This window comes from Micromys minutus (genome assembly GCF_963924665.1).
Source record: "Micromys minutus genome assembly, chromosome: 2".
NCBI classification, from domain to species: Eukaryota; Metazoa; Chordata; class Mammalia; order Rodentia; family Muridae; genus Micromys; species Micromys minutus.
In genome coordinates, this window is record NC_137971.1 from 58,422,243 (window position 1) to 58,448,827 (window position 26,585).

At 48.8% G+C, this 26,585-nt stretch overlaps 1 protein-coding gene across 1 annotated transcript; it reads left to right on the top strand.

Moving 5' to 3' along the window:
* ANO9 (anoctamin 9) lies at positions 1-24,568 on the top strand (the record flags this gene model as incomplete). The annotated part of the gene is made up of 26 exons (XM_080912976.1): positions 1-100; positions 170-303; positions 11,733-11,807; positions 12,028-12,153; positions 12,266-12,402; positions 13,525-13,571; positions 13,670-13,728; positions 13,816-13,889; positions 14,101-14,235; positions 14,340-14,436; positions 14,605-14,665; positions 14,779-14,861; positions 14,954-15,058; positions 15,140-15,292; positions 15,372-15,408; positions 15,583-15,694; positions 20,034-20,091; positions 20,173-20,270; positions 20,369-20,511; positions 20,596-20,748; positions 21,463-21,610; positions 22,173-22,274; positions 22,349-22,442; positions 22,561-22,694; positions 23,739-23,921; positions 24,523-24,568. The coding sequence occupies 26 exons, from the start codon at positions 1-3 to the stop codon at positions 24,566-24,568; spliced, it is 2,694 nt and encodes an 897-aa protein (XP_080769102.1).
* Between the last annotated feature and the right edge of the window lie 2,017 nt (positions 24,569-26,585).

Here is a 26,585-nt window from a genome sequence, read left to right on the forward strand (position 1 = left end):
ATGCTGAGCAGTGCGAAGTTTGATGATCTCTACTTCCAACACTTCACAGGAACGCCAAGCTTCTACCTGAACTTCAGGACTCTGGGCGTTCCCTCCGCTTGTAGGTTCGCGCATGTGTATCGTCTCCATCTTATCTGTAGGTTGCAAAAGCTCTCACTTCTGTTCCTAGGGAGTGGAGCACAGAGTGGCCTTTTTTCAGCGGTGAAGCCTCCTGTCAGAGACCCAAGGATCCGGAGCCAGACAGGACTTAAAGGAAGTGGCAAATTCCGGCCTTACCCTGGGAAGAAGGGCGTCAAAGCTCGCGTGGGCGTGACCTGGCCTGGCTTCAGAGCCCCAAGTTTCCTTAGACCCTAAGAATCACATTCATGGTGGGAAACAGTAGATCACTGGCGGAAATACTTTCTAAAAATACCCTTCAAGGAAGGAGAGAAGGCCTGTGTAAAGTAACAATGACTTATTTCTACTGGTATGGGAAATCTATAAAGATGAATGGATTATAGAAAACCCATTTCCAGCACACCTGCTACTTGGGAGTTGTTTTTAAAGATTTGTTTACTTTTATTATATATAAGTACACTGTAGCTGTCTTCAGACACACTGGAAGAGGGCATCAGATCTTATTACAGATGGTTGTGAGCCACCATGTGGTTGCTGGGATTTGAACTCAGGACCTCTGGAAGAACAGTCAGTGCTTTTAACCACTGAATCATCTCTCCAGCCCTACTTGGGAGTTGTTTTAAGGAGCAAAGCAGAAAAACTGAAGAAGTTTGTAGGGCGGCCCCACCCATGTGAAAATACAAGACCAGCTTCTGAGAGATGGTGATAGGTAAGCAAACTCAGAGATGATCCAGTCTCCCCTTGTGTGGAACAAGGTTGGGAACCAGCCCGGAAAGAAGACAGAAAGCAGGTTTTTAGAGGCACCACTTCCATTCAGGGGCATCTTGGTCAAAGTGTCAGAGTTTATCTGTTCACATGATTGACATTCCTGAAGGGTTGGAGGTCCTAGGGCAAGGGCACCTAGCCTTTGGAGTTTTCCTGCCCCCTGGAGTTCTTGTTGGTCTTGTCCATCCTGCTCCACAGTGAGACCACTGGGTTCTGGTTAGCAGCAGAAGCCTCTCAATGCACTTTGGCCTTTAAAAGGTGCCAAGATTTGTAGCTGGGAAATAAGGAAGAAGTGGAAAAGTCCATGGTCCACAGGGAAGAGTCAGAGCCCTATGTTGCCAGGGCCAAAGTTCTTTGCCTAGAAAGGCAGGGCAGCACAGCCAACACCAAGGAGGCTGGGCCACACGCACAGCAGGACCTCATTCCGGATGCCCCTTCCACCACAGCTGCACTGAGAACAGAGGCCAAAGGGTGCAAGTCTAGCAAAATAAGGTTTGTAATACCAGGTCATGATATGCTAATTAAGTAGTAATAAACACAATCCAGTTGATGTGTGCTTGTGCTAGAAAGTGTGAAAGAAACAGTACCATGAGGAAGAATCAATGAATTAGCGTTACACAAACAGGAACATCAGCTTGTGAACCTGCATTTCCAGCATTCTCATAGTTTTCTAGTTGAAATTTCATGTGTTCCAGTTTCTTTGTTGTTCATTCTAAGCTTTTTTTCTGTATTCCCATGAACTGTGTTCTTCCTGTTTGTTGTTTTTGTCCCGTGTGGGGTGGGCCATAGACCCCTTGCTATTGATTTTAACTCCAGCCCCAAAGCACAATTCTGTTTATTTTGTGTTTCAGAGACAGGCTCTCACTCGGCCTTACCTATCTCATGGAACAGTCCACATTCAGGGAAGGGAGTGGTCTCGAGCCCCCATCTGGAGAGAAATTGAGCCAGGCATTTTAGCTACCAATCCCAAGGACTGACCAACAGCCTCAGCACTCACCATTGGCTTCACTTCTCATAATTGTTCTGAGAGGGAAAATTTTAAAAGAGAGAGAGAGAGAGAGAGAGATACCTCTTTTGTAGCCAAAACTGCAACCTGTCTAGATGATCAGTAACATGAAAAATCTGAGAAAACATAGTTTATTCCATCTATTAAAACTTATGTTCTTACCAAGTTGCAATTCCAGAGTTCAGGAAGCTGAGGCAGGAGGAACACTGCAAGTTCTAGGCTAGTGTGGGCTGTACAGTAAATTTAAGTGTCATTTTGTCTCAAACAATGAAAGAAGAAAGCAACAGAGTGGTTAGGAGAAGGGAGTAGGTGTCCTGAACAGGCAGAAGGAAATCCAGCTGTAACGTGAGTGTTAGTTTGGATTTAACCCTTGCTGATTCTCTTGCAGGGTATTTGACACTGTGTTGAAGATGCTAGGTACAAGGGTCCTACTTTCTTCCTCAGAAGAAGAAATCACATTCCCCAAGCTTCTTTTGCTAAAGGTATGAGTATGTGATCAAATATGTGAGGGATGGGGTGCTCTCTAGTCTTCCCTTTTCCTTCTGGAGTGGGGATGTAATGCTACTGAGCAGCCACCTTGGGAGAGAGGATTAATAGTTTCCTGCTGAAGGACTACACTTTCCAGCTTTCCTTGCAAACTACAGAAGCCATCTCTATCTCTATAAGAAGCTACCTTCGATCTCCCTCTGTAGGCTCTTTGGCCATCCACATGTGTAGGTGACAAGATGTCCCTTTGCTGCGAATAAACATGGCCCCACTTATGGGCAGACCAAGCCTGTCTTTCTGGCCCCTGTCTATCTAACAGAGGGAATAAAGATCAAATGTTTAAGGAGGCAGGCAACACACAGAAAAGAAAATCTGGACCCTTGATACTTATGGACTGAACACGCTGGTCCTCATCATCCAGCCCCAGGTTTCTTCCTAGGAGAGAAAATGCAGAAATGTGTTTCAACCACTACCAATTTCATTCGTCACCCATATGCTAGCATGTCCCTATGGACTAGTTTCATTACTTACACAGTGTGGTGGTTTGAATAAGAAAGGCCCCCTTATGGTCATAATGCTTAGCTATCAGGGATTGGAACTCTAATGGGATTAGAAGGATTTATGTTTCTGGAGCTCTCTGTCTTTGTCTCTCTGTCTCTGTCTCTGTCTCTCTCTCTCTCTCTCTCTCTCTCTCTCTCTGACTTAGGATCAGGATGTAGCTTTCAGGCAATGTACCAGTGCTATGCTTCTCGACATAATAATAATGGATTAAACCTCTAAAACTGTAAGCAAGTTCCCAGTTAAATGCTTTCTTTTATTAGAGTTGGTTATGGTGTCTTTTCACAGAAATGGAACGGTGACAAGACATAGTTACACTGCTGCTCTCCCTCTCCCTCTCTCCTTCCCTATCCAGTTTTCTGGTTTCTTCTCTTTGACTCCCCACCCCCACTCCCACAGTCCCTGCCCCCCCACACACACAGTTCAGTTCTAGAACCTGCTACTGCCCTGAAGCTTAAGACATGCCATTCATCCGAGAATCCCGGGCACGTAATCCCGAGCTACCAACTCAATGCCTGAACTGTAGGAGTAATACATGGTGACACAGAATCGAGCAGGTGACATCGGATGCGTCCTGACTGCCAGCCACCCCATGATTGATACTTTCAGAGATCCTGTCCTATCACCCTCGTTCCTGTATCCACAGTGCTTTTCAGATTTGGCCCCTGCAGTGCTTGATTGGCATTCCTACCTCAGTGTCCTGTGTGCCCTCCTCGAGGGAGGCCATCCACCTGCTTCAGCGTCCTCAGGCTGCTCCCACACATTGGTTGCTCTGAGGCTGTGCGTAGCCTTCTCCAGCAGCTAGCTGTCTCAGGACCACAGGAGCCCAGGAATGAGAAGACAGTTCCTTTGGGGCTCCATCTTGCTATCCCATTGCCTCTTTCTCTGTGGAGTCGACAGTACATTTGTAAAGTCAGGAACGAACTCTGTAGATGTCATGGGGACAGGTGATACTGAGTACCTGTCTATTAAGGTTGTCTATGTCACCATTTTCTCTCAAAGCGGGGTGCCATGGACTCTGTCTTGCAGGCCAGGGCATCCCTGCAGGGAAGATGATAGGAAACCCAGGAGAGAGCTCCAGCGCTCTTCTGCCCTCTGGCTCCAACCCTTACCTTTGAAAGGAAGGTGTTGGGGTCTCTGGACACTGGAAGGGATTTTCTTGGCGGGTTGGCTGCCGGCTCCTCCCCAGCATACTTGGGTAAGTAATCAGAGGAGTGGGCGGGGCAAATCACACACGGAAGTCAGGTAACCGCCGGGAGACCGCAGCCACTCTCACACCTGCCAGCGCCAGCATCCAGAGCCCCACATTGACCAAGGGACCAGCCACCAGCATGCAGGTGAGCCTGTGTTCTGAAGGTATATGCCTGCAGCCCCTACGGCTGTCATCCTTCCCTGGAAGGCTTGGTGGCAGGCGGTTCCCAATAACCGGGCATCCAGGGAGAATGTTGGCGAGAGTTGGATCAGTACCTATGGGGCAGGCTAAGGGTGAGGTACGACAGAAGAACTAGCTTTCTAGTCCTATTCTGGAATTCTGGAGATCCCAGGGACTGGACTCCTGTGAATATATGTGACTTAGGGCTCTTCTGCCAGACTTATCTGTGTAAGGTGAGAACAGAGATGCTGTGCTGGGATACTCAGACCTGTCCTTGCACTTGACGGGGAGGGACTATGGCACCAGGTTAGACTGGCCTGCGTAACTGTGTGCCATGCTTTCTGGATCCTGCTCCAGGCAGACTGGACCTGGAGCCTAGGTGTAGACCAGAAGGTAAGATGTGTGTGTTCTCGGGGTACCTTTTGGAAAGCATTGTTTTCCCCTTTTGTTAACCAAAATGGTCACTGGGGCAGAGGCCAGCACTTAATCCCCCAGGGAGAAGGCAAGGGTGAGGTAGAGAGTGAAACCAACTTTCCACTGAGACACCGGGCCTCCAGGTGTGGGCTGTGTGGGTGGCTGCTCCCTCTCAGTCCTCTCACTGGGCCTCCCAGATCCAGCTGTGGGAACTGACTGTTCAGGCTGGCGCAGACACCCTTAACCTGACTGCAGTATCATGCCCTTGCCAGCCTCTTCCTAGTGATATAAAGCGAGAGCATGTGCCTTTAGGACCTAAAATTTAGGTACACAGAGGGTTTGGTGGTCCCAGCTCCTGGTCGGATCTGAGCCTGCCCTCCACTGTTTAGATTTCTTTCATGGCTCTCCATTGCTTTTGTTGACTGGCTTCTGTAAACTTCTAGCCTCTCTTTGCCCTTTACAGTCCTGCAAAGTTGAAGTGCTGAGGACAAAGTCACCAGGAATACTGGCTACCAAGTTCCCAGGGGTGCTGAGGACTGAGTCCTGGCAGGACTTGCATGTGGAGGGCCTGAGGACAAGTCTCGAGAGTCAGTTTTCTCCTTTGGATCAAACTGAGGCTTGGTGGCAGGTGCCTTTACCTGCTGAGCTATCTCACTGGTCTGGGACTGAGTTCTTGAGATCTGTAACTAGTGAGTCCTCTGAGGTGGTAAGGACTGAGTCTCTGAAGGGGTTGAGAACTGAGTAAGTGCAGCCTGTCTCTCAGGACTGACACCATACATGTCTCTCTCCCAGAAATGCTGTCCCAATCTTCTCCCCAACTTCTTTATCTCTTGTCTTACGAGGTAAAGATTGTGACCACCTCTCCCACCAGGTAGACGTGACTCCAGTCCCTGTGTGCATCCACTCATGCAGTACCCTCCAGGGCTCAGTACTGAGAACACAGACTTTCCAGTTCAGTGTCCGGGGATGAATATAGGCAGGCACACAAAAGGATGGACTGACTGGTGGGAGGCAGATGGTTGCAGATCCACAAGGAGAGATGGGGTGAGGAGAGAGAGAGAGAGAGAGAGAGAGAGAGAGAGAGAGAGAGAGAGAGAGAGAGAGAGAGAGAAGCCTCAGGAGTTTCTAGGAGGCAGAGGAAGCAGAGAGCTGGGCCCTTGTGATAGGTGGATCATTAGGCAGGGTGCCAGGGACTTAGGGGTCCCTTGGCCACTTCTGTTGGTTGGAGTGTCATCTTCTTCCAAAGTTGAGACACAGGTGCTCACTCTGCACTATATATAGCTCCAAGTGTTGGTTTCTGTCTTGGAGAAGTTTCCATTCCTGCCCACAGTACCTAGTAGAGCAGGTGGATTCCCCCTGTGGATAATGAAACTGAAGAGTGGTACAGGCCTCAGAGCACTAGCAAGGGAGTTAAACATGGTCTTAGGACAAGGTGGGCTAAAGGACAAATGGGGTAGGAAGCAAGGTCCATGTCTTCATGCATGTGTACCGTGTACCAAGTCAGGCTTGGTTTGAAGATGGATGAGCTGCCTGCACCGATTAGGAAAGTGGCTAGGAGGTGGACAGAGGAAGTGCCCTGATCTAGTTCCCTGCATTCCTGAGCCTCAGGTGAGAGGATTCCTTAGGTCATGTGTCCTGTGAGCTGGAGCGGTGGCCTGTGTCCATAATAAGGAGCTAGGGCCCTGAACCCTAAGCCCTAGCCCACTGTGCATGGCCTGTAGGATTAGGGGTGGCAAGGATTGGGGGAAATGACAGGAACCTTAGCGGTTGGGCAGGTGATTGTCTTCACGCCTTTCCTGCCTGTGTCAGGATGATTCTTTGTTTCAGAAGTGGTCTCCTTAGATTCTATTGGTAAGAAAATCGGATCTCTGGGGTGCTGATCACGTCAAAGCCAGTGTGTCTGCCTGTGCCTGGACCCTAGTCTGGCTGTATATGGCAAGGTTGGAATTCTAGGACCAAGGTCCCAGCTGAGTGTGTGGGGACAGCCTTGTCCCTATCCTGGGTGTTCTGGAGTTTCCCACACAACCTCTTGGAGGTGGAATCCAATGGATTAGGACCCAGGAGTTTTGACCGCTTCAGGAACACTGAACAAGCTGTTTGGCTGGAGGTAAAGACAGCTTTACCAGCCAGTCTCTTCGTGAATGTCTCAAGGGCAACCCTGAGATAGATGCTCATAGGTAACATCATCCTTTGGGGATCAGCAGGATCTGGCCCCGGACAGCCAGACCCTGAAGGCTGGGTGCTGTGGCTATGGCTGGGTGGTTGGTAATGCACGAATGCAGAATTTAGTGGCTGGGCCTGTCTTGCTGTAGAGTGAAAATGACTGAACCAGAGCTGGGTAGGGGATCTCTGACCTCGATGATAGATTAGCTACTGTCCCTGTGCTACGATGGCAGCTAAAAGCTAGTGCAACCCCCAGGTATGCGCATAGCTTTACCATGAATATATAAATGGTGGTCCTGCGAGTGGTTTCAGCTTACTCTGGCTGAAGTGACATCCCCAGCCTCAAGAGGCTTCAGGTAATAACTGTTCCAAAGCTGCACACATCTCTAGTGGGAAAGCATTTTCTGATATAATTTTGGGGCTGACTAGAGACAGCCTCTTAGCCCAGCCTTCAAAGGTATGTGTACTTTGTGGATGGTCTCCTTTTCCCAGAATGCCCCTCAGTTTGGATTCTAAAGTCCTATGGGTTTCTGGCTCTGACCTAGGTCTTGCCTCTGCTCTAATATGTTTTGTACACTAACATTTTGTGTCCACACTGATGCTGTGGCTTATGGGAAAGGGGAGACATCAGAGGACATCTGCCCAGGTACAAAGTCAAGCTCATTTCATTTACCAGTTCATCCCACATGACACTTGCTGAGCCCTTACGGTGGGTGGATCACCAGGCAGGGTCCCAGGGACATAAGGGTCCCCTGGCTACTTCTCCTGTTGGTTGGGGCGTCACCTTCTTCCCAGGTTGAGACACAGGTGCTCACCTGTACTGCAGCTCTAAGTGTGGGTTTCTCTTCTAGAGAAGTTTCAATCCCTGCCCACAATATCTGGGTTACATGTGTCTGTGGGCAGTAGATAGGAAGCAAGAGAGCCCAGGAGTCTGGGGAATGTTGTCAGAGGCAGGTGGGAGCAGACAGAAATGCCCAGGTGGAGAGGCAAGTATAGTACACAGGGTGCACACAAGACAGGTAGATGAATGTCTGAGGCCTGTGCTTCTGTGCAGGGAGGGGCAGCACCTGTCGATTCTAGACCCAGAAGCTCCTTGGACATGTGTGAACGTTGAGTCTGCATTCAGTGGAGCTTCAGTGGGGTGTGGATTCAACAGCAAGGCAGACAAACAAACAAACAGAACAAAACGAAAACACCTTAGTTTAAATTGGATTTCAGATAACTTGTTTTTCCTTAGTATAAGTATAACCAGGCAATATTGCAATATACTTATACTTAAAAATAGTCAATCAATCAACCCCCCCCCCAAAAAAAAATTGAACAGCTTAGACAAAGTTTTGTTATATAGAGCAGGCTGGCCTGGAACTTGCAATGTACATGAGGCTGGCCAAAAATTCACCACAACCCTCTGAATTGTTGGCATGTGCTACCATGCCCATCCCAAAGCCTGTTTGTCTATCTGAAATTCTTACATGATTGGGTGGCCTGTATTTTGCCTGGCAGCTGTTCGGCTGGCCTGTTGGAGCAGTAGGGTGATACTCTGTGGAGGAGGGAGGAGGAATGTGTTTGAGAAGGGGAGGGACTACAGGTTTGTGGGGTGGGGGAAGCAAGAATCAGACTTGGCATTGTGGCAACTTCAGGGATGGCAATATACAGTGTGGGGATGGAGACAGGGGCCACTAAGGATGGGCACTGGAGTTGGTAATGGGCTAAGACCATGCGGTATGAGAACAGAATCCCAACCTGCTGAACAGCTAGAGAAACAGCTTCATTTGGCTCAAGTGTCTAGAAGGACATAGAAAGACAGAATCCCAACCTGCTGCTGGGACCATTGAACCACAGGGTCCTTGCCACTGTGGAGTGGCACTCTATTGACTCCTGCATTGCTCGTAGCGACATGTATGGGACTGTGTCACCCATGTGTGCAGGTGTACAGAGCCAAGGGACACATCATGAGTTACAAAACCAATGTCCTCAAACCTTCCTGATGCTGTCTCCTTAGCCAGTGTATCAGTCCACACAGCCCCTCTCTTGGCCTTTATTCCACTGGGTTTGGGAAAACACAACTTGCTCCAGCCTGCCTGGCAGCCCCGACTTCCCCAGTTCTTCCTCCCTGTTTCCTGCAGTCCACGCCCTCAGGAAAGAAGTCCTGACTGCCACTAAACCTCAGACCTCAGGCACCTTGCTTATTGAGAGTACATGAAATTCTGAGAACCCAGCACCAAGGAGACAGAGCCCACAGCATCCATTACCTGACTCTGCTCCCTCCCTTGGTGGCGTAGTTTTAGTGTGTGTAGCTCAATTAGTAGGTAGCTCTCCTAACACACACGAAACCCTGAGTTCAATTCCTAGTATCACATAACCAGGCATGACAGTGTCTTCCAGCAACTCAATGATTTTATAAAATTTTATAAAATCAAAAAAATTTAAATTATTTATTTCAAAAAAAAAAAAAAAAACAATATTAGAGACCTATGTTTGATTCCCAGCACCTACACAGTGGCTCACAACCACCCGTAACTCCTTTTTAGAGGGTCCAATGCCCTCTTCTGACCTCCACAGGGGCTGAGCACACGCGTGGCAAACAGACATAAAGGCAAAACACTTGCACAATAAAAAGATACAAAACCAAGGTGGGAGTCAGACAGTGGTAGCACAGGCCTTTAATCCTAGCACTCTGGAGACAGATGCAGGCAGTTTTCTGAGTTCAAGTCCAGCCTGGTCTACAAAGAGCATTCCAGGATAGCCAGGGCTACATGGAGAAGTCCTGTGTCAAAAAACCCAACCTAAACCAACCAGCCAAACAAACAAAATGGGGTAGGTGTGCTAGTGGCACACATTTTTTATCCCAGAACTCTGGAGACAGAGGGAGGTGGAGTTCCATGAGTTTGAGGCCAGCCTGGTCTACATAGTGAGTTCTCGCTTGCCAGGGCTAGTGAGACCCTGTATTAAAAAAAGATAAAAAAAAATGGTTTAGAGAGATGGTTCAGTGGTCAGGGGGTACTTGCTGCTTTTCCAAAGGACCAGAGTTCAATTCCCAGCATCCACATGGCAGCTTGAAACTGTAACTTCAGTTTCAGAGGATCTGACACCCTCATACAGACCCAGCAACAATGCACAGAAAAGTAAAAAATAAAAATAAATCAAAGAAAGAAAAAAGAAAGGAAGAAAGGAGGCAAGTAAGAAAAAAGCAAGCCTGGGAAATGGCTCAGCGGTTAAGAGCCCTGGCTGCTCTTCCAGAGGTCCTGAGTTCTATTCCCAGCAACCACATGGTGCCTCACAACCATCTGTAATGGGATCCGATGCCCTCTTATGGTGTGCCTCAAGATAATGACAATGTACTCATATACATTAAACAAACAAACAAACAAATAAAAAATTTTAAAACATTAAAAAGCAGAGCTTTACTTGGTAATTGCTTTTCATTTTGTAAAAGAGGTATATCATGCTAGGGATTGAAAAGATAGCTCAGTGGTTAGGAACACCACTCTTCCAAAGAACCCTGGTTCAACTCCCAGCAACCACATGGTGACTCACAAAAGTCTGTAACTCCTCAGGCTTTTCTGTGTCACCTACCCAGTTCCATTCATCAGAAATGATGCTCTCTTCTGGTCTCCATGGGCAACCAACTGACAATTGGAGCATAGACTGATGTGCATGCTGTCAAAACACTTAACCTATGCACTTAAAAAAAAAGGCTTTCATGCCAGATGTAAATCCCCAGGGTTTGTTTTCTTAAAAACAAGCTGTTTGTCATCCTGGCACCCCCAACCATGCACTACCTTCCCATGATTATGTCTCAGGAGACACTTGGACCCTTGTGTTTCCTGCCCAGCACTTGAGCCACACACCCTGTGCTCTTTCCTGGTCACTCAGGATCCTGTGTAGCATTTAGTCACCATCTTCTTAGCTTTCGTCCCTTGTCCTGGTGACATAACTCATGGGCACTCTTCACATGACCCTCTGACCTTCTCTGAGGACTTACAGTGGGATGGACTGTAGGCTTCAGGCAGGACCATCGCTCGCGCCCCTGCTGTGCATCCCTGACTCCCAGGGATGTCAGGGTTTGTTACAACGTTCCTCACATGGATTGGGGTGACACTGGTGCTCACTGTGTTTCTCACACTCACAGCTTTCTCTAGGCACTGAATCCAGCCCACAGTGGGGAAAGATGTGAGCCTATCTCCCAGAAGATCTGGGATCTGCATTCTGAACGAGTCAGAAAAATCTCAGGTCCTTCAGGTTCCACTTGTGTCTCTCTGCCCTGTCCTGAGTTTATCAGACTTTGGTATCTTCAGACTCTTACTTATTTATTTATTTATTTTATCTGTATGATTATTCTGTAGCTGTCTTCAGACACACTAGAAGAGGGTATAAGACCCCATTACAGATGGTTGTGAGCTGGGAATTGAACTCAGGACCTCTGGAAGAGTAGTCAGTGCTCTTAACTGCTGAGCCATCTCTCCAGCTCCCTCTTCAGATTCTTAAATGTGTGTAGCTGGTGTCTTCTAGCCCTCCAGCTATTGGTAGCACTGACCTGTGTCACCTTGCCATGGAGGAATGGGGCTGTCAACCTTTCTTTCAAGCCATGAAGGAACTCCTTGGTGTTTCCACACAGACTGTACTCTGGTTGTGTTGCACACATCACTTTCTGCCACCTTGTGACATCCTCAGCCTGACCTCCACCAGGAGCTGCCTATTTGCCAACCAGTTTCTGGCAGGCCAGTCCTCGGCTTGGCACAGGATAGGGAGTCTTACTCTCTTGAGTGCCTGTGTACCTGCTCAGAGAATGTAGAAAGAGGCTTGCGAGGGGCTTATATACTCATATCCCTATCTTTCTCTGTCCCCCAGGGTGATGAGAGCCTTCAGATATTGGTGGGGTCAGAAGGGGACCATTTGCCATTGATGGAAATGGGTAATTATAAGGTAGGACTGCTCAGACCTCCCAGGCTGGATCCCACCTACCCCCTCACCTACTCTGTGTATCCTGTGTTATGGACTCACACCTCCTTCCATATCCCATGTTCTATGCTGGGTTCCTGCCCCACACCTTTTCCTATCCTATGTCTTGTGCTGGGTTCCAGATTTATATTTCCTCCTATTTGTGTTCAAGGTTCTGTTTCTATTCCATATCTCATTCCTCCAGCCTGAGGCCTCTGATCAATGGGACTGTGTCCTGGTGGCTGATCTCCAAACCGAAAAAAGTCAGAAGCATGCTCAGAAGCAAAAGCAATTCCTAGAAAAACTCAAGAACAATGGCTTCCACCTTAAGGTAGGCTGGTTTTCCTCAGGGTCTAAGTCATGGGCCAGAGAGTCATGAGGAGTGCCAAGAACTGGGGACAGGATAGTGGCTGTGGACGAGCTCTTTTCCTGTGGCTCTCAAGGTGATAAAAGACCAGAAGAAGATGTTCGTTGGGATCCGAGCCGACAATAGCATCATTGATAAGTACCGGACTCTCCTCATGAAACCTGACTATCCTAGCTCCAGAGCCAAGCAGAACTTCAACATAGCTACCACAAGGTGAGGATGTATCCAGAGCCAGGCCAGGAGGACCCTTCCCTTGTGTCCAGGCAGGACAAGGGCCACATTTTCCATCTGAGGTAGGACAACAGTTCTACACAGTCTTAGTGTGGATACCACAGGAGATCAGACATAGTTCTAAACAAGTTTCCTTTTTGTAATAGTAATATTACACGTTCACTTCTTGATGTCCTGTGAGAACTCTTTATCACAGTTTTCCTGGAGATCCAGAACCAGTTATCAGTCACTGCCTCTGGGACTCTGAGGTCTTTATCTCCCACAGACCCCTTCCTCATCAGCCTAAACTCTCCTCTCTGGTCATCTGGTCCTGGATATCTAACAGGAAGAGCCCCCCCATGTTAGGATTTTACTGCCATGAACACACACCATGACCAAGGCAAGTCTTATAAAGGACAACATTTAATTGGAGCTGGCTTACCAGTTCAGAAGTTCCATCCATTATCATTGAGGTGGGACCATGGCAGCATCCAGAGAGAGAAGCTGAGAGTTCCACCTCTTGTTCTGAAGGCAGCTAGGATGAGGGTCTTAAAGCCCACACCCACATGATACACCTACTCCAACAAGGCCATGCTTCTTAATAGTGCTACTCCCTGGAGCAAGCATATACCATCACAGACACCTTGATGGGGACAAAACAAGACAGACTTGTGGGGGGATTTCCTTGTGTTCACAAGGTGACTATCTTAGGTACTTAGGTATGGCTCCACAAATGCCTGTGTAGCTTCAGGCAAGTTACCCTAACCTTTGAACATCAGTTTCCACATAAGCAGAATGACTCATAGCCATATAAACATGTTTGTGCACATTAACACCCAGCATGTGCAGGGCAGTGTGGTCGGAGGTGGGGGGCTCTTACCCTGCATCTGAGAGAGATGTGGACGCCTGAGAGTAAGAACCGAATCCCATTCTGGAGGCCAGGCATGTTTGACCTGAGCAGGTTTTCAGGGTGATTCATGGACTCTGGGTTTTGGTCAGCAGTGGTGGGGTACCTTTTCTAGAACAGAGAGGGACTGAGTGTGTGTAGAACAGGGTCATTAGGAGCAGAGTCCATGAGGCTGTCATGGGGCCATCCTGATCCTTAGATTCATTCTTGGGTTTCAGACTCCGAATTGTGAGCTTTGTTGTGAACAGCAAGATGAAACCCGGTGGTGAGCTCAGACTGGCAGGTGGCCGAGGAGGGCCCTGCTGTGGGCTGGATTCTCTTACCCTCCATTGCTCTCTGATTTGAGGCTCCCTATAACCCTAGACACCTTTGAGGATCTGGTGAAAGATGGGGTTTTTGAGACCATGTTTCTTCTGCACAAGGTGAGGAGTAGACCAGCTCAGAATGGGCCTGAGAGTGAGGATCTGAGGTAGGAAGCCAAGCTCTTTTTGTTTGTTTCTGGGACCCAGGGGGAAAATGACCTGAAGAAAATATGGGCTCGGTGGAGAAACATGTTCCAACCACAGCCATTTAATAAAATCAGGTAATACCACACCAAGCAGCTCACCTGTGGGTCACAGACACATCTGTATTTAAAACAGATAACCTGTGGCCCAGCCAATCCAGTCCTAACTGACAGATACAGTCCCCACTTATACTGACGGGTACCCTCCCCCACCTTCTTATTCACCCATACCCTACCAGGGACTGAGGCCAATGGGGAGGGTGGGCTTGATGGGGAAGCTTTCCCACAGGGAATACTTTGGTGAGAAGGTGGCTCTGTACTTCACCTGGCTTGGCTGGTACACCTACATGCTGGTGCCTGCTGCTGTGGTGGGCCTCATCGTCTTTCTGAGTGGCTTTGCCCTGTTCGATTCCAGCCAGATCAGGTGGGTTGGGGCCTGAGGCCTTCGGTCTCATTGTGAGCAAGCTGTGGAGGAGCCTGGGTGGATTCTGTACCTCGAAGTCACCAGTCTTGTCTCTACACTCACAGCAAAGAGATCTGTGAGGCCGACGACATCTTCATGTGCCCTCTTGGCGACCACAGTCACAGATACCAGCGGCTCTCGGAGATGTGCACTTTTGCAAAGGTTAGATGCTACTGGAGTCTTTCCTGGGCTTATGCAAGGGTTGGCACAGTATATCTGCCTAGAAGTGGGGGAAGATAAGGCATCTGGGTGCCCCGAAGAGCCAGGCTCTCCCTTCCCTACGAGAGGACATGGTAGGAAACTTATCATGAAGCTCTCTGTTCTCCCCAGCTCACTCATCTCTTTGACAACGAGGGCACTGTGATATTTGCCATCTTCATGGCTCTGTGGGGTGAGTTGCTGCTAGGCATCCCTGGAGGACTCTAGGACTCCAGCCAACCTGAGCTCTTCAGTCACCCTGGCTCACCCCAGGCATCCTGTGACCTTTCTCTGTTCTTACTGCAGCTACGGTCTTCCTGGAGATCTGGAAGCGAAAGCGTGCTCGTGAGGTCCAGAGCTGGGACCTGTATGAATGGGATGAGGAAGAGGTAAGGCAGGGACAGCAGCATCAGAGGTTGTTTGCTTCCAGTGTCCCATACCTGTATCCTTGTGTCTGAGGCGTGTCTGGTGACCTCCTTAGGAAGAGATGGTCCTTGAGCTCATCAACTATTCAGACTATAAGCTGAAAACGCACCAACATTCCTACCTGAACAGCACTATCATCCTGATCCTGTCCCTGTTCATGGTACTTCCGGGAGCTGTGGTGTGGTAAGGGCTAGAGACCCGGCTGTTCCTACCCTTCATGTCCAACCCCAAACCTTTGCAGATCTGTTTAATGATTGGTATGGCTCATGTGCTGGTTGTCTACCGTGTGCTGGCTGCTGCCCTCTTCAGCAGCTTCCTGGAGCAGCAGGTGACCACTGCTGTGGTGGTGACAGGGGCAGTGGTACATTATGTAATCATTGTCATCATGACTAAGGTAAGGATCATGCAGGGGAGGCCCTGGGAGGTTCCACTGAAGTCTTAGGTAAGTCCCACTTGGTTCCTTCTTCCCTCAGGTCAACAAATGTGTAGCCCTGAAGCTTTGTAAATTTGGTGAGAAGAGGCTAGGCTCTCTCTGGGAACTGGGAGGACTCAGGACTGAGTCACAGGGCTGTGATCAAATATGGGGTGGGGGCTTCCTGCTCTTCTGGGGCCCTTCACTTGAGACTGTAGGTCATGCTGTCCCATTGGTCTAAGGACAGACAGGATGGCTGTGTCTCATTTCAGAGGAACCCAGGACCTTTGCCGAGCAAGAGAGCAAGTTCACTGTCAAGTTCTTCATCCTGCAGTTCTTCGCCCACTTCTCCTCGCTCATCTACATCGCCTTCATTCTGGGCAGGTATGCTCCCTGGCCCCAGAAGCCTGCTCTTCACCCCAGCCCCCAGCTCCTTCAGCCCCAGCCCTCCTGTCTTGTTTCTTGCCTTGAAAAGTGCCCAGATCTGGGGCTGGAGAGATGGCTGCTCTTCCAAAGGTCCCAAGTTCAATTCTCAGCACCCACCTGGTGGCTTGTGACCATCTACAAAGGGGTCTGATGCCCTCTTCTGGCAGGCAGGTGTACGTGCAGCAGCACATTCATATTAAATAAATAAATAAAGTGGCCAGATCTTAGCCAGGCACGGTGGCACACACCTTTAATCCCAGCACTGAACCAGCAGAAGCAGGCAGATCTCTGAGTTTGAGACCGGCCTGGTCTACATGTTGAGCTCCAGGACAGCTAAGACTAAACAGAGACTCTGTCTCAAAAAACTAAGTAAGTAAGTAAATATTTAAATAAATAAATAAATAAACAAATAAAAGTGGCCAGATCTTGAGGCTGGGGCTATAGCTCAGTCAAACAGCATGCATGAAGCCCTGTGTTTGACCTCTTCTATGTGGTGGCTTACTCTTGTAATTTCAGAACTTTTTACGTGTTTAAATGTCATAAGCATTTGAATATTACCAGTTAGTCAGAAACTTCCTACCAACCCCTCCTCCCCACCAAGCCTCCCAACATGTTCAAAGATATGGGAGTCCCTTAACCGTCTTGCCCTTGGAAGCCATTCCTGGCAATTTGTCCTTGTTATGTGCCTGTACTAGGTCAAGTCTCAGCCCTCTCAGTAAAGAACAAATCTTTTCAACTCTTTGTCTTTAGCAGGGTGTACATGTCTTCATTTAGGGCTCTTCAACAGGGTGTAGCTGTCTTCCTGTAGGTCCTGTAGATTTTTTTTATGAATTTCATTTCATTCTGACTATTTCCTTCCTCCTCCTCTTTTTTGTTTTTGTTTGTTTGTTTGTTTTTGTTTTTTGAGACAAGTTTTCACCATTCTTAATTTTCTTGCTTCAGTGTGCTGAGTGCTAGGATTACATTAACCTCTGACATTAACGCTGGCTATGACTGATATTTTCTCAAGCCCCAGTTCCCAGTAGCTTGGCTTTCCTTCTTTCTTCCTTCCTTCCTTCCTTCCTTCCTTCCTTCCTTCCTTCCTTCCTTCCTTCTTTCTTCCTTCCTTCTTTCTTCCTTCCTTCCTACCTTCCTTCCTTCCTTTCTTTATTTCTTTCTTCTTGAGCGGGGTCTTGGTATAGTCTTTGTTGACCTAGAATGAGACGTGTGTTCCAGGCCAGCTTGGACTTCAGGCTCTATAGTAAGTCTATCCTGATTTTTCCTCTCGAGAGTTGAGATTACAGCCATGTGCCACCATACACAGCTTCTAGGGCTTTCCCTACACATAGGAAAGCCAGTGTGGTTTTACAAACTTATCAGTGCATCAGCTGATTGATCTGCTATGTTCTTCAGTTGGTTATTGTGATTTTCCAAGTGTATAATCCATTTCCCCAATTCTACTCTTTCCTTCGCACGTTTATAGTGTGCTCTGTATTTCTATTTCATATTTACAAGTAATCCCAGCTACCGTGAACCTTAATGGAAGTGCTTCTAGGATTCCATTGCTGAACACGGACCCCTGTGGTTTAGAATCGTTTACAGTTTTTATCACGTTATGGAAAGCAAATGACCTTTTTGCTGTTGTTTATTTGGTGGTTTTGAAGTGGGCTTGTAGCCTGGCTGGCCCCAGACTTGCTGTGTAGCCAAGGCTGAGCTGAGTTTTGGAGTTGCATGTGTGCGCCACTCTGACGGGAGTTTCGATTGCTTGTTTTGAGACAGGTTCTCACTATGTAGTCTCTCACGGCACACTGCGTCAGCCTTTGGAGCCTTGGCACTGGAGGTGTGAGCCACCACGTGACATGAAAGCAGATGCTTTTAAACACAAAATGATACTATGCAGTTTCCATGGGGAGAAACTGAGATCATTCCCAACAGATCTTTTCTGGTGCTTGTGTGAGGCTGAGCCTGTGCATTCCTAGAGCAGGTATGCCTCAGGGTACTGTCCCTTTCTGCCAGTTATTTTCTGGTTTTCTTAGTTACTTTTCTATTTTTTTTAAATTATACTTATTTATTGTATGTATGTGAGACTGTCACTGTCTTCAGACACACCAGAGGAGGGCATCTGATCCCATTACAGATGATGTGAACCACCATGTGGTTGCTGGGACTTGAACTCAGGACCTTGGCAAGAACAATCAGTGCTCTTAACCACGGAGCCATCTCTCAGTTACTTTTCTATTGCTGGAATAAACTACTGTGACCAAGGCAGCTTATAAGAGAAAGCATTTAATTCAGTCTAAGGTTTTAGAGCGTTAGAGTCCACAATGACAGAGAAAATTGCTCACATCTTGATCTACAACCATGAGGCAGAGAGAGAGAGAGAGAGAGAGAGAGAGAGAGAGAGAGAGAGAGAGAGAAAGAATTGTACCAGACTTTTCAAAAACCTTAAAGCCTAATCCAGTGACATATCCCCAGGAAGGCCATACTTACCTCCTGATCCTTCCCAACTGGGGACCATATCGTAATGCCAAATGTGTTTAGTCTGATTTTTAAAATTCTCTATAGACTTTTATTCTCGATGCTGTTTAAAGGGCCACAGTTCAAAGTCTTCTGAGATTCAAGGTAATCTTAACTCCCTGTGAAATAAAAAAGCAAATTGCATAACACAGTGGCACAGAGTATACGTTACTGTTATGAAAAGAGGAACAGGGACATAGTAAAGAAATACTGGACAAAAGCAAGACTGAAATCCAGCAGGGCAAACTCCAGACCCTGTAGCTCCATGTCCACTGTCCAAGAGCTTAGATGGCTCCATCCTTCTGCCTACAACATACTTTTTCTCTTGGCTGAGTCCACTCTCCTTGGTAGACAGCCATGGCTCTGGCACCTCTAACATCTCCAATGCAATCTAGGCTTCATTTTCACAGCTTCTGACACTGCCTCTCAGGGCCTTCATGTGGGGACTCCCCTGCCACATTACTGGTCACTGTGACTCTCCTTAACTGCAAAGGAAGATGCCACAACCCTTCGCTTGTGTGTCTTTTATGACTCTAAAGCCAAAACAGTGTGGAGGACACTGCCAGATTTAACTACTAACTTTGGGTAAACCCTAGAACCCATAAATCATTTTGAAACAGCTTTGATTTATTGTTGCCCACCCCCTCCCAATAAGATTTTAGTGTGTAGTGCTGGCTGTCCTGAAACTCACTCTGTAGACCAGGCTGGCCTTGAACTTGAGCTCAGAGAGATCTACCTGTCTCTGCCTCCCAAGTGCTGGGTTTAAAGGTGTGTGCCACCACTGTTGTTGCTTTTTAAAGGCAGAAAATTCCTTAGGCCCTTTCTTTCCCCAGGTTGGAAACTTGGCTGGGTGGGGTCTTCCTCTGAACCCGTCCCTCTCCCTTGATCCATCTCAGATCAGGGCTTCTCTTTAATTCTCTTATCTTTTCAGCACAAGCCTTGACTCCAATATTAAATTTCCTAGTATTCTTTTTCTCTGTAAACTGTATATTTTGTATCTCTTTTTACTCTGCTTGCTCTTCTTCATTGTAGAACGGAATGAGGGTGGTTTTTACTAAGAACCATGTGACAAAATCAGTAGTCTTTAAATCTCCTCCACTAAGGAAATGAGTTCAGCACTTCTCATTTTACCTCAGGCAAATTTTTAGAACAAGGGCAGAAGACAGCCCCAGGTTTTTGTTTTGTTTTTGCCTGAATATCTCAAGAACTGTGTCTAGCCCAGTTGCTCATATTGTGTTTTTCTGAAAGCTCTTGAGCTGGGTCTTCATAGTTCTCCTAGCTCTCAGCACTGCTTTCCAGGCTCCTAGGAAGACTGGCATGGCCCACTAAGCTGGACCCACAGCATTCAACCACTTGTCTAGTCCAAAATCTGAAGTCTTCTATAATTCTCTAAAATCAACATAGTCAGGTCTTTTTTCAGCAGTAGCCCACTGCCTGGTACCACCTTCTGTCTTAGTTACTCTTTGGTTGATAAAACAGCGTAACCATGGCAACTTATAAACAGAAATGCTTAATTTGGCCCACAGTTTCAGAAGATTAGAGTCCATGAGAGCTCACATCTTGATCTACAACTGTGAGGAGAGAGAACCTAACTTCAGTGACTTACCTCTTTCAACAAAGCCATACCTCCTAATCCTTCCCAAATCATTCCACCAACTCAGGGCACAGTCTTCAAATATATGAGCCTACTGGGGATGGGTAGGCATTCTCAGTCAAACCACCATACTATTAGTCTACCTTCCATGGTCACAAGATTGGGGCACTGTCCATCTTCCACAGAGACCTTGATTTTTCTCCATAGGATCAATGGTCACCCTGGGAAATCCACGCGCCTGGCTGGCCTGTGGAAGCTGGAGGAGGTCAGTCTGTCCTCACTGCCCAAGTCTTAAATTCCCCTCCTCCCTCAAACTCCATCCCTGACCTTCATGTCGGATCCACAGTGCCATCTCAGTGGCTGCATGACAGACCTGTTCATCCAGATGGCTATCATCATGGGCCTGAAGCAAACCCTGAGCAACTGCATAGAGTACCTATGCCCGTGAGGACCTCTTTTCATCCCACTCCGGCCTCCCACAGTGCCCGTCCCTAGTGCCCTGCAGTCTTTCTGTATGTTCCACACATTCTTGGTGCCCACAGGTTGTTGGCCCATAAATTCCGGTTAATTCGGGCCTACAGACATGATCACAAGTCCCAAGACCCAGAACTGGAGGAGTGGCAGCGTAACTACTTCATGAATCCAGTTAACACCTTCAGCCTGTTTGATGAGTTCATGGAGATGAGTATGTGGTGCTCCAGTGGGCTGGGCAGATGCGGTGGGCATGCAGGGTGGCTGCACTGGACACGGTGACCTTTTCACCCTACAGTGATCCAGTACGGCTTCACCACCATCTTTGTGGCTGCCTTCCCACTCGCACCCCTGTTGGCGCTCTTCAGCAACCTTGTGGAGATCCGCCTGGATGCCATCAAGATGGTCAGACTACAGCGGCGCCTGGTTCCTCGAAAGGCTAAGGACATAGGTCAGAGGGCACACAAGTTGTTCAATGGAGGAGAGCAGCCAGGGTGCTGGGAAGAGTAACTTCCAATCCTGGGCATTTCACCAGCACATGCTAGGCCACCCTGAAACAACCCATAATAACCTTTACTCTAGAGACATTCCTTAGGTTTTCAGATATGGTCACTAAGCCTTATGGGCTCAACCCCTAGAAAATGGCAGGCTAGAGTGCACCTGATAGGGTTCTCCCACAAGGCTCCAGCATGTGGCTGGAGAGCTTGCAGCCTCCAAGGGAACCTTATGGAAGAACAGGAATCTGATCACATGGGAGAGGAAGTATGGCAGATCAGAGAGCCCAAGGCCTCAGTCACTTTGACTTCCCATAGTGAGAATGACAGATGTCAGGGAAACAGATGGCTTAATTGCTAGACACGGGGAGAAGCTTGAAGGGGAGTCTCAGACTTGGGGCCAGGTTCAGGAATTCTCACTTGGGTGTGGGTCCAGGAGATAAACAACCGGTTGAAAAGTTCCAGGAAGAAGATGGAGATGGGGAAGCCTGAATTCTTCACTAATCATGTTTGTCTTAGCTGGGGATTTCCAAGCAGATAACGTAGCTCCTATAGCTGCAATGGGCCTGTGAACAGAGATAACACAAGCCTCCTGACCAGGCTCCAAGCTTTTATGGCAGGAGACTACCAATGATCAGAGCTGGCTGCTTCATTCCACCTCTGTCATCCAGGGACCTGGCTGCAGGTACTGGAGACCATTGGGGTTCTGGCGGTCATTGCTAATGGAATGGTCATCGCCTTCACCTCTGAGTTCATCCCCAGAGTAGTCTACAAGTATCATTATGGCCCGTGCCGAAAGAATAAGACCTTCGCAGATGAGTAAGTCATTGAACTGACCCTTCCAGTTAAGTCCTTGGAGCCCAGACCTGGGGTTCTCCTGGTTCTAAGTGGGTGCTACCTGGGACTGTATTAGAACTTGACTCCTTGCACTGTCTACATGGCCTACACACCTTGGCTGGATCCCAGGAATAACTGATGGACCTTTGTTGGAAGGGAAGCACCGGGCTCTGTTGGTGCTGAGCAGGCAGTACCTAAATGCCTCTCTTGCTAAGTTTTACACCCACGTCCTGTTTCTGGCATGGGAAGGCAAAGCTGAAATGTGTCTATCTCCCGCTGCACCTGCAGACTGGGGTTCTTTCGGTCAGCCCTAGGAGTATTCTTCCAGCCTGGTAGGGCAGACTGTTGATGGCATGTCCAAGACCCCTCAGCCTATCTTCCCTCTCCCAGGGGTAGTCTTGTGCTCAGGCAGCAGGACTTTCCCCATGAAGGAGAGTGGAGGAGGCCTTCCTTGGTGGCTTGTACCCCCTAGTGCCTTCTAGATGCAGGTGACTTCTCAGGAAGGGCCTCAGGCCAAGCAAACACCACACTTTTCTTTCCCCAGCTGCCTCAAGGACTATGTTAACCACAGCTTATCTGTCTTCTACACCAAAGACTTCCAGGACCATAGCAGGATGGAAGGCCAAGAGAACGTGACTGTGTGCAGGTTTGGAACCTCTCATCCCCCGTAAATGGCCTCTGAACTCCTGATTCCTGACCTTCGGTACTTCCCTACCCCAGGTACCGGGACTATAGAAATGCCCATGACTACAACTTCTCTGAGCAGTTCTGGTTCATTCTGTCCATTCGGCTGGCCTTTGTCATCCTCTTTGAGGTGGGTAAATTGTGAGTGAGCCCAAAGAGAGGCACCTCTCTTATTCTTCTTTCGTAGACCCAAATCATAAAGATTCTTAGCCACTGACCTTCTGGGCCATTCTCCCTGTTACCCGCAGCATGTGGCCCTGTGCATCAAGCTCATTGCAGCCTGGTTTGTGCCTGATGTACCCCAGTCAGTGAAGAATGAGGTTCTGGAGGAGAAGTATAATAGAATGAAGGAGAAGTATCAAAGAATTCAAGAGAGAAAGTGGTATGGATACAGAGGCTCACCTGGCTGGAGCAGGTCTGTGCCTGGGGACAGCCTGGCCTTTGACCCATACCAACCCTACCCTTCCTGTAGCTTCAGTTCCAGGAGCACGGATGTATAGACAACCTGGGGCAGGTGGAGAAATGCTGCTCTCCAGGAGCCTGGACTAGGAAGAAGTCCCCGCCTCTACAGTTTGCCTCCGTCCATAACTATGTGTATGCATGCGTTGAGGGAGGCTGTAAAATGGCCCATGTATGTGTAGGGTCCTGGATGGTCTACATATATGTTAGTGAATGAAGGTCATAGGAAGGCCTTGAAAATATATGTAGGTGTATATAGGCATCCTAGGAAGCCCATGTATATATGTTAATCATGGGAGACTCTTGTATATGTAGGGGGGCCTTGGAATTCCATGTATATTTAGGGTATTTAGGAACATAACAGATGTGCCTGTGATGCTTGCTTCAACTTTCCTAGGGTTCAGACTGGTACAGATCTGACTTGAGACGCTTGAGTGACCCTAGTCCCCCATAGAATGACAGACTGCTCACAGAACCCCCACCCAGTAAAATTAGCCCAAGTTCCATGGACCTCCTGGCTTCTGGGCCTCTTATCTTCCTCTGTGACCTCTTGCTTGGTGGGAGGCCCAGAGACTACCTTCCGGGTCCCCTCCCCCAATTAACCTGGATCCCTACACCAGGCAAAACTTTTTACAATCAAAATAAACATGTGTGTGTTGATTTCTGTGTTTCATGATGTAGATCCAATTTCTAGGGATTATTTCTGCCCTCGGCTAGATTGAGATGGGATGAACTGAGGTAGCCTGAAGCCACCTGGCTCTTCTCTGGTTTGCCTCATTGTCTAAGAGAGGGGCACCTTATGGAAGAAGGTTCTGTTTTCCAGATACTTGGGGTTTCGAGAGGCAAGAGAAGACACGGGGTCAGTTGTGAGTAGGGTGTAGATCAAGATAGACTTCCTAGAGGAAAAGGAAGAGTTCGGGCCGGAGAGGCAAAACACCAAGACGGTTGGCAGGGTGGCCCTTTGCAGGTTGTGCTGGCTGGGCTGGTTTGACTACTGCCCCAAAGCCGGGAAGATTCCCGGACTGAACTCCCGCCACTCAGCAGCACTAGCCTCAGGCTTAAAGCGGGACACTAGGGTCCGCCCTCGCCCTGCCTGCGGGGCGGGGCTGCACCTGCTGTCGAGTCTGTCGCTGCTGCGCACCTCGGCCAGGTAAACTGTCAACTTCCGCGGGAGTCTCGGGTCTGAAAGCAGGTGGGTGGCAGTCGTGACTCAGACACGCGGAGGTGAGTAGAGGTCGTGGTTCCTGGAGCCGCTCTAGCTTTAGGGTTGAGGATCTTAGAGCACTTTGCTCCGAGGAGCCTTGGGGCCATGGTCTCGCAGGAAGTAGCTCTGAACCAGGCGAGTGGCCCGCTCAGCCCGGAAGCTGGAGAACGCTGCGTCCAGTCCCCTTCTCTGGCCAGTCCCCTTCCCTGGCCTTGCTTCTTTTCACTCTGCCCCGCGTAGTCAATAGCTTCCTCTTGACTTTAGTGCAAACCTGCTGAGGCGAGGAGCGAGGGGGCTCAAGACCTCACCTTCGCTCCTACGAGCGTATCTCAAACCCGAGCAATTCTAGGACACCTGGGCAGACTGGGAGGCTGGCAGGGACCCGGGCTCGTAGGGACCCTAGCAGAGCTTTCGCCTCCTGTGATCGCCAGCTCTCCGTGCGCTCCCAGACTAGCTGTCAGCGCGCTTCCGCTCTCCGTGTGCGTCCCCATCTTCTGCACGCGCGCCTGATAGGTCGGCTTGCCTCACCTGTTGGGTTGGGTTCCAGGAAACAGGTTGTGCGCCACCCACAGAAGATGAAGGGCGAGATGTAGGAGCGTGATGAGTTGGGGGAATTGGTCTCCTCGAGGTCTTTTATGCACACTCCTTCCTTTAAAAAAGATTATTTGGGGACCCAGCATATGCTAGGAACAGGGGCGGCGCAAGTCAAGAGCTGCGCTGGAGCAGCACCCAGGCCTAGAGATGCTAAGCCGCAAAAACAGACCCGCAAGCAGGGAGCTGGAAGCCCCAGAACACTCACTCATCTGGTAGTACCGGGTGCACCTAGAGCTCAAGGACTGTGTCTTCGGAAGAAGGACCTGGGCTTTCCAGATACCCCATAGTATGCAGGCAATGCTGACTGATCTGAGGGTCTAGCCTAGGATTTAAATTCCGAGGCCCTGGAATGCCTCCAAAGGAGTCCAGAGGCAACTGTCTGAAGGATTTGGGATTTTATGCAAGATTGGCTCGTGTAGGCTGGGATATGGGATAGATCATTGGTTCTCAACCTTCCGAATGCTAGGACTCTTTAATACAGTTCCTCATTTCCTCATGTTGCAGTGACCACCCAACCATAAAGTTCTCCTCCTCCTTCTTTTCCTTTCCTCCTCCTCCTCCTCTTCTTCTTCTTCTTCTTTTCGTTGCTACTTTATAACTGTAATTTTGCTACTGTTATGAATTGTAAACACCCGTATTTTCCAATAGTCTTAGGAGACACCTGTGAAGGGGTTGTGACCCTGACCTTGAGGACTGAGAACCGCTGGGATAGAGGGTGGTAGATGTTAGCAGACAGGAAAGGAGAACAGTATTGACACAGACTCTGAGAGGGTGACAGGCCGTCTATGTGAAGGAGCTCAAACGTTATGCCAGACTTATTAGGGGCAAAGATGTTTGAGGGCAGTGGTCTCAGTACTGGGGCACCTATCTCTTCTTTTCTGTTCTGGATGCTCCTGAGCTTTGCTGCATTGCAGTTTCTTCATTCCCTGCATGGGAAGCACAGAACTGCCTCTGGTGAGGTCAGCCAGTTACTACACACATGCTCAGAAGGCCTATGAGCCGGCTGCAAGTAGCAAACAGATCCACAAGTGTAGAGGAAGGAAGGGGATCTGTTCCCTTCAGCCTTTCCAGCACTGAGCCAAAAGTGTACCATCATCCAGATATCGTGAACGCCAGGCCACGGGGCTTGGGAGTGGATCAGCTTGAGCAGGGCTGGGTCATAGTCAGATAAGGTGGCTGCTGGAAAATCTGCTTCTGCACTGAGGATGCTCCTGGATTGAAGATGCTCCTGGGTGGCCTGAACCAGAGGCTGGAAGGTCACAGGAGAGTCTCCAGGACCTACAGAAGTAGCTAGAATTGTTAAGGGAGAGCCAGGAACTTGAGAAGACCCTTGTTCAAGTCTGTAAATATTCCTACTGGACCCCAAGGCTCAAAACAATCTCAGGTTGTGGGGAGTCATCGGTAGCAATAGGAGAAACCAGCTGTCTTCTCCCCTGTCCCACATTGGAGCCAGGGGCTCTTGTGTTTTGGTACTTATAAAGAGGCTCTGCTGACTGAAGGAAAGGCCATCCAGAGACCACCCTACCTCGAGATCCATCCCATTTGCAGACACAAAATCCCACCACTTTTGCTGATGCCAAGATGTGCTCCTAGATAGGAGCCTGGTATGGCTATCCTCTGAGAGGCTCTGCCAGCATCTGACTACAGATGTAGATACAACCAACCAACCATTGGAAAGAACCGGGGGATCCCAATGAAAGAGTTAGGGGAAGGACTGAAGGATCTTAAGGGGGTTGCAACCCCATAGGAAGAACACTAATATCAACTAACTGGACCCCCCACTCAACCCAGAACTTCCAGGGACTAAACCAGCAACCAATATACATGGATGGGTCAATGGTTCCAGCTACATATGTAGCAGAGGTGGCCTTATCCAGCATCAGTGAGAGGGGAGGCCCTTGGTCCTGTGGAAGCTCAATGGGGATGCTAGAGCAATGAGGCAGAGTGGGGAGTGAGTGGGTTGGTGGGGAGCACCTTCTTAGTGACAAAGAGGAGGGAGGAAGAGATGGAGGGTTT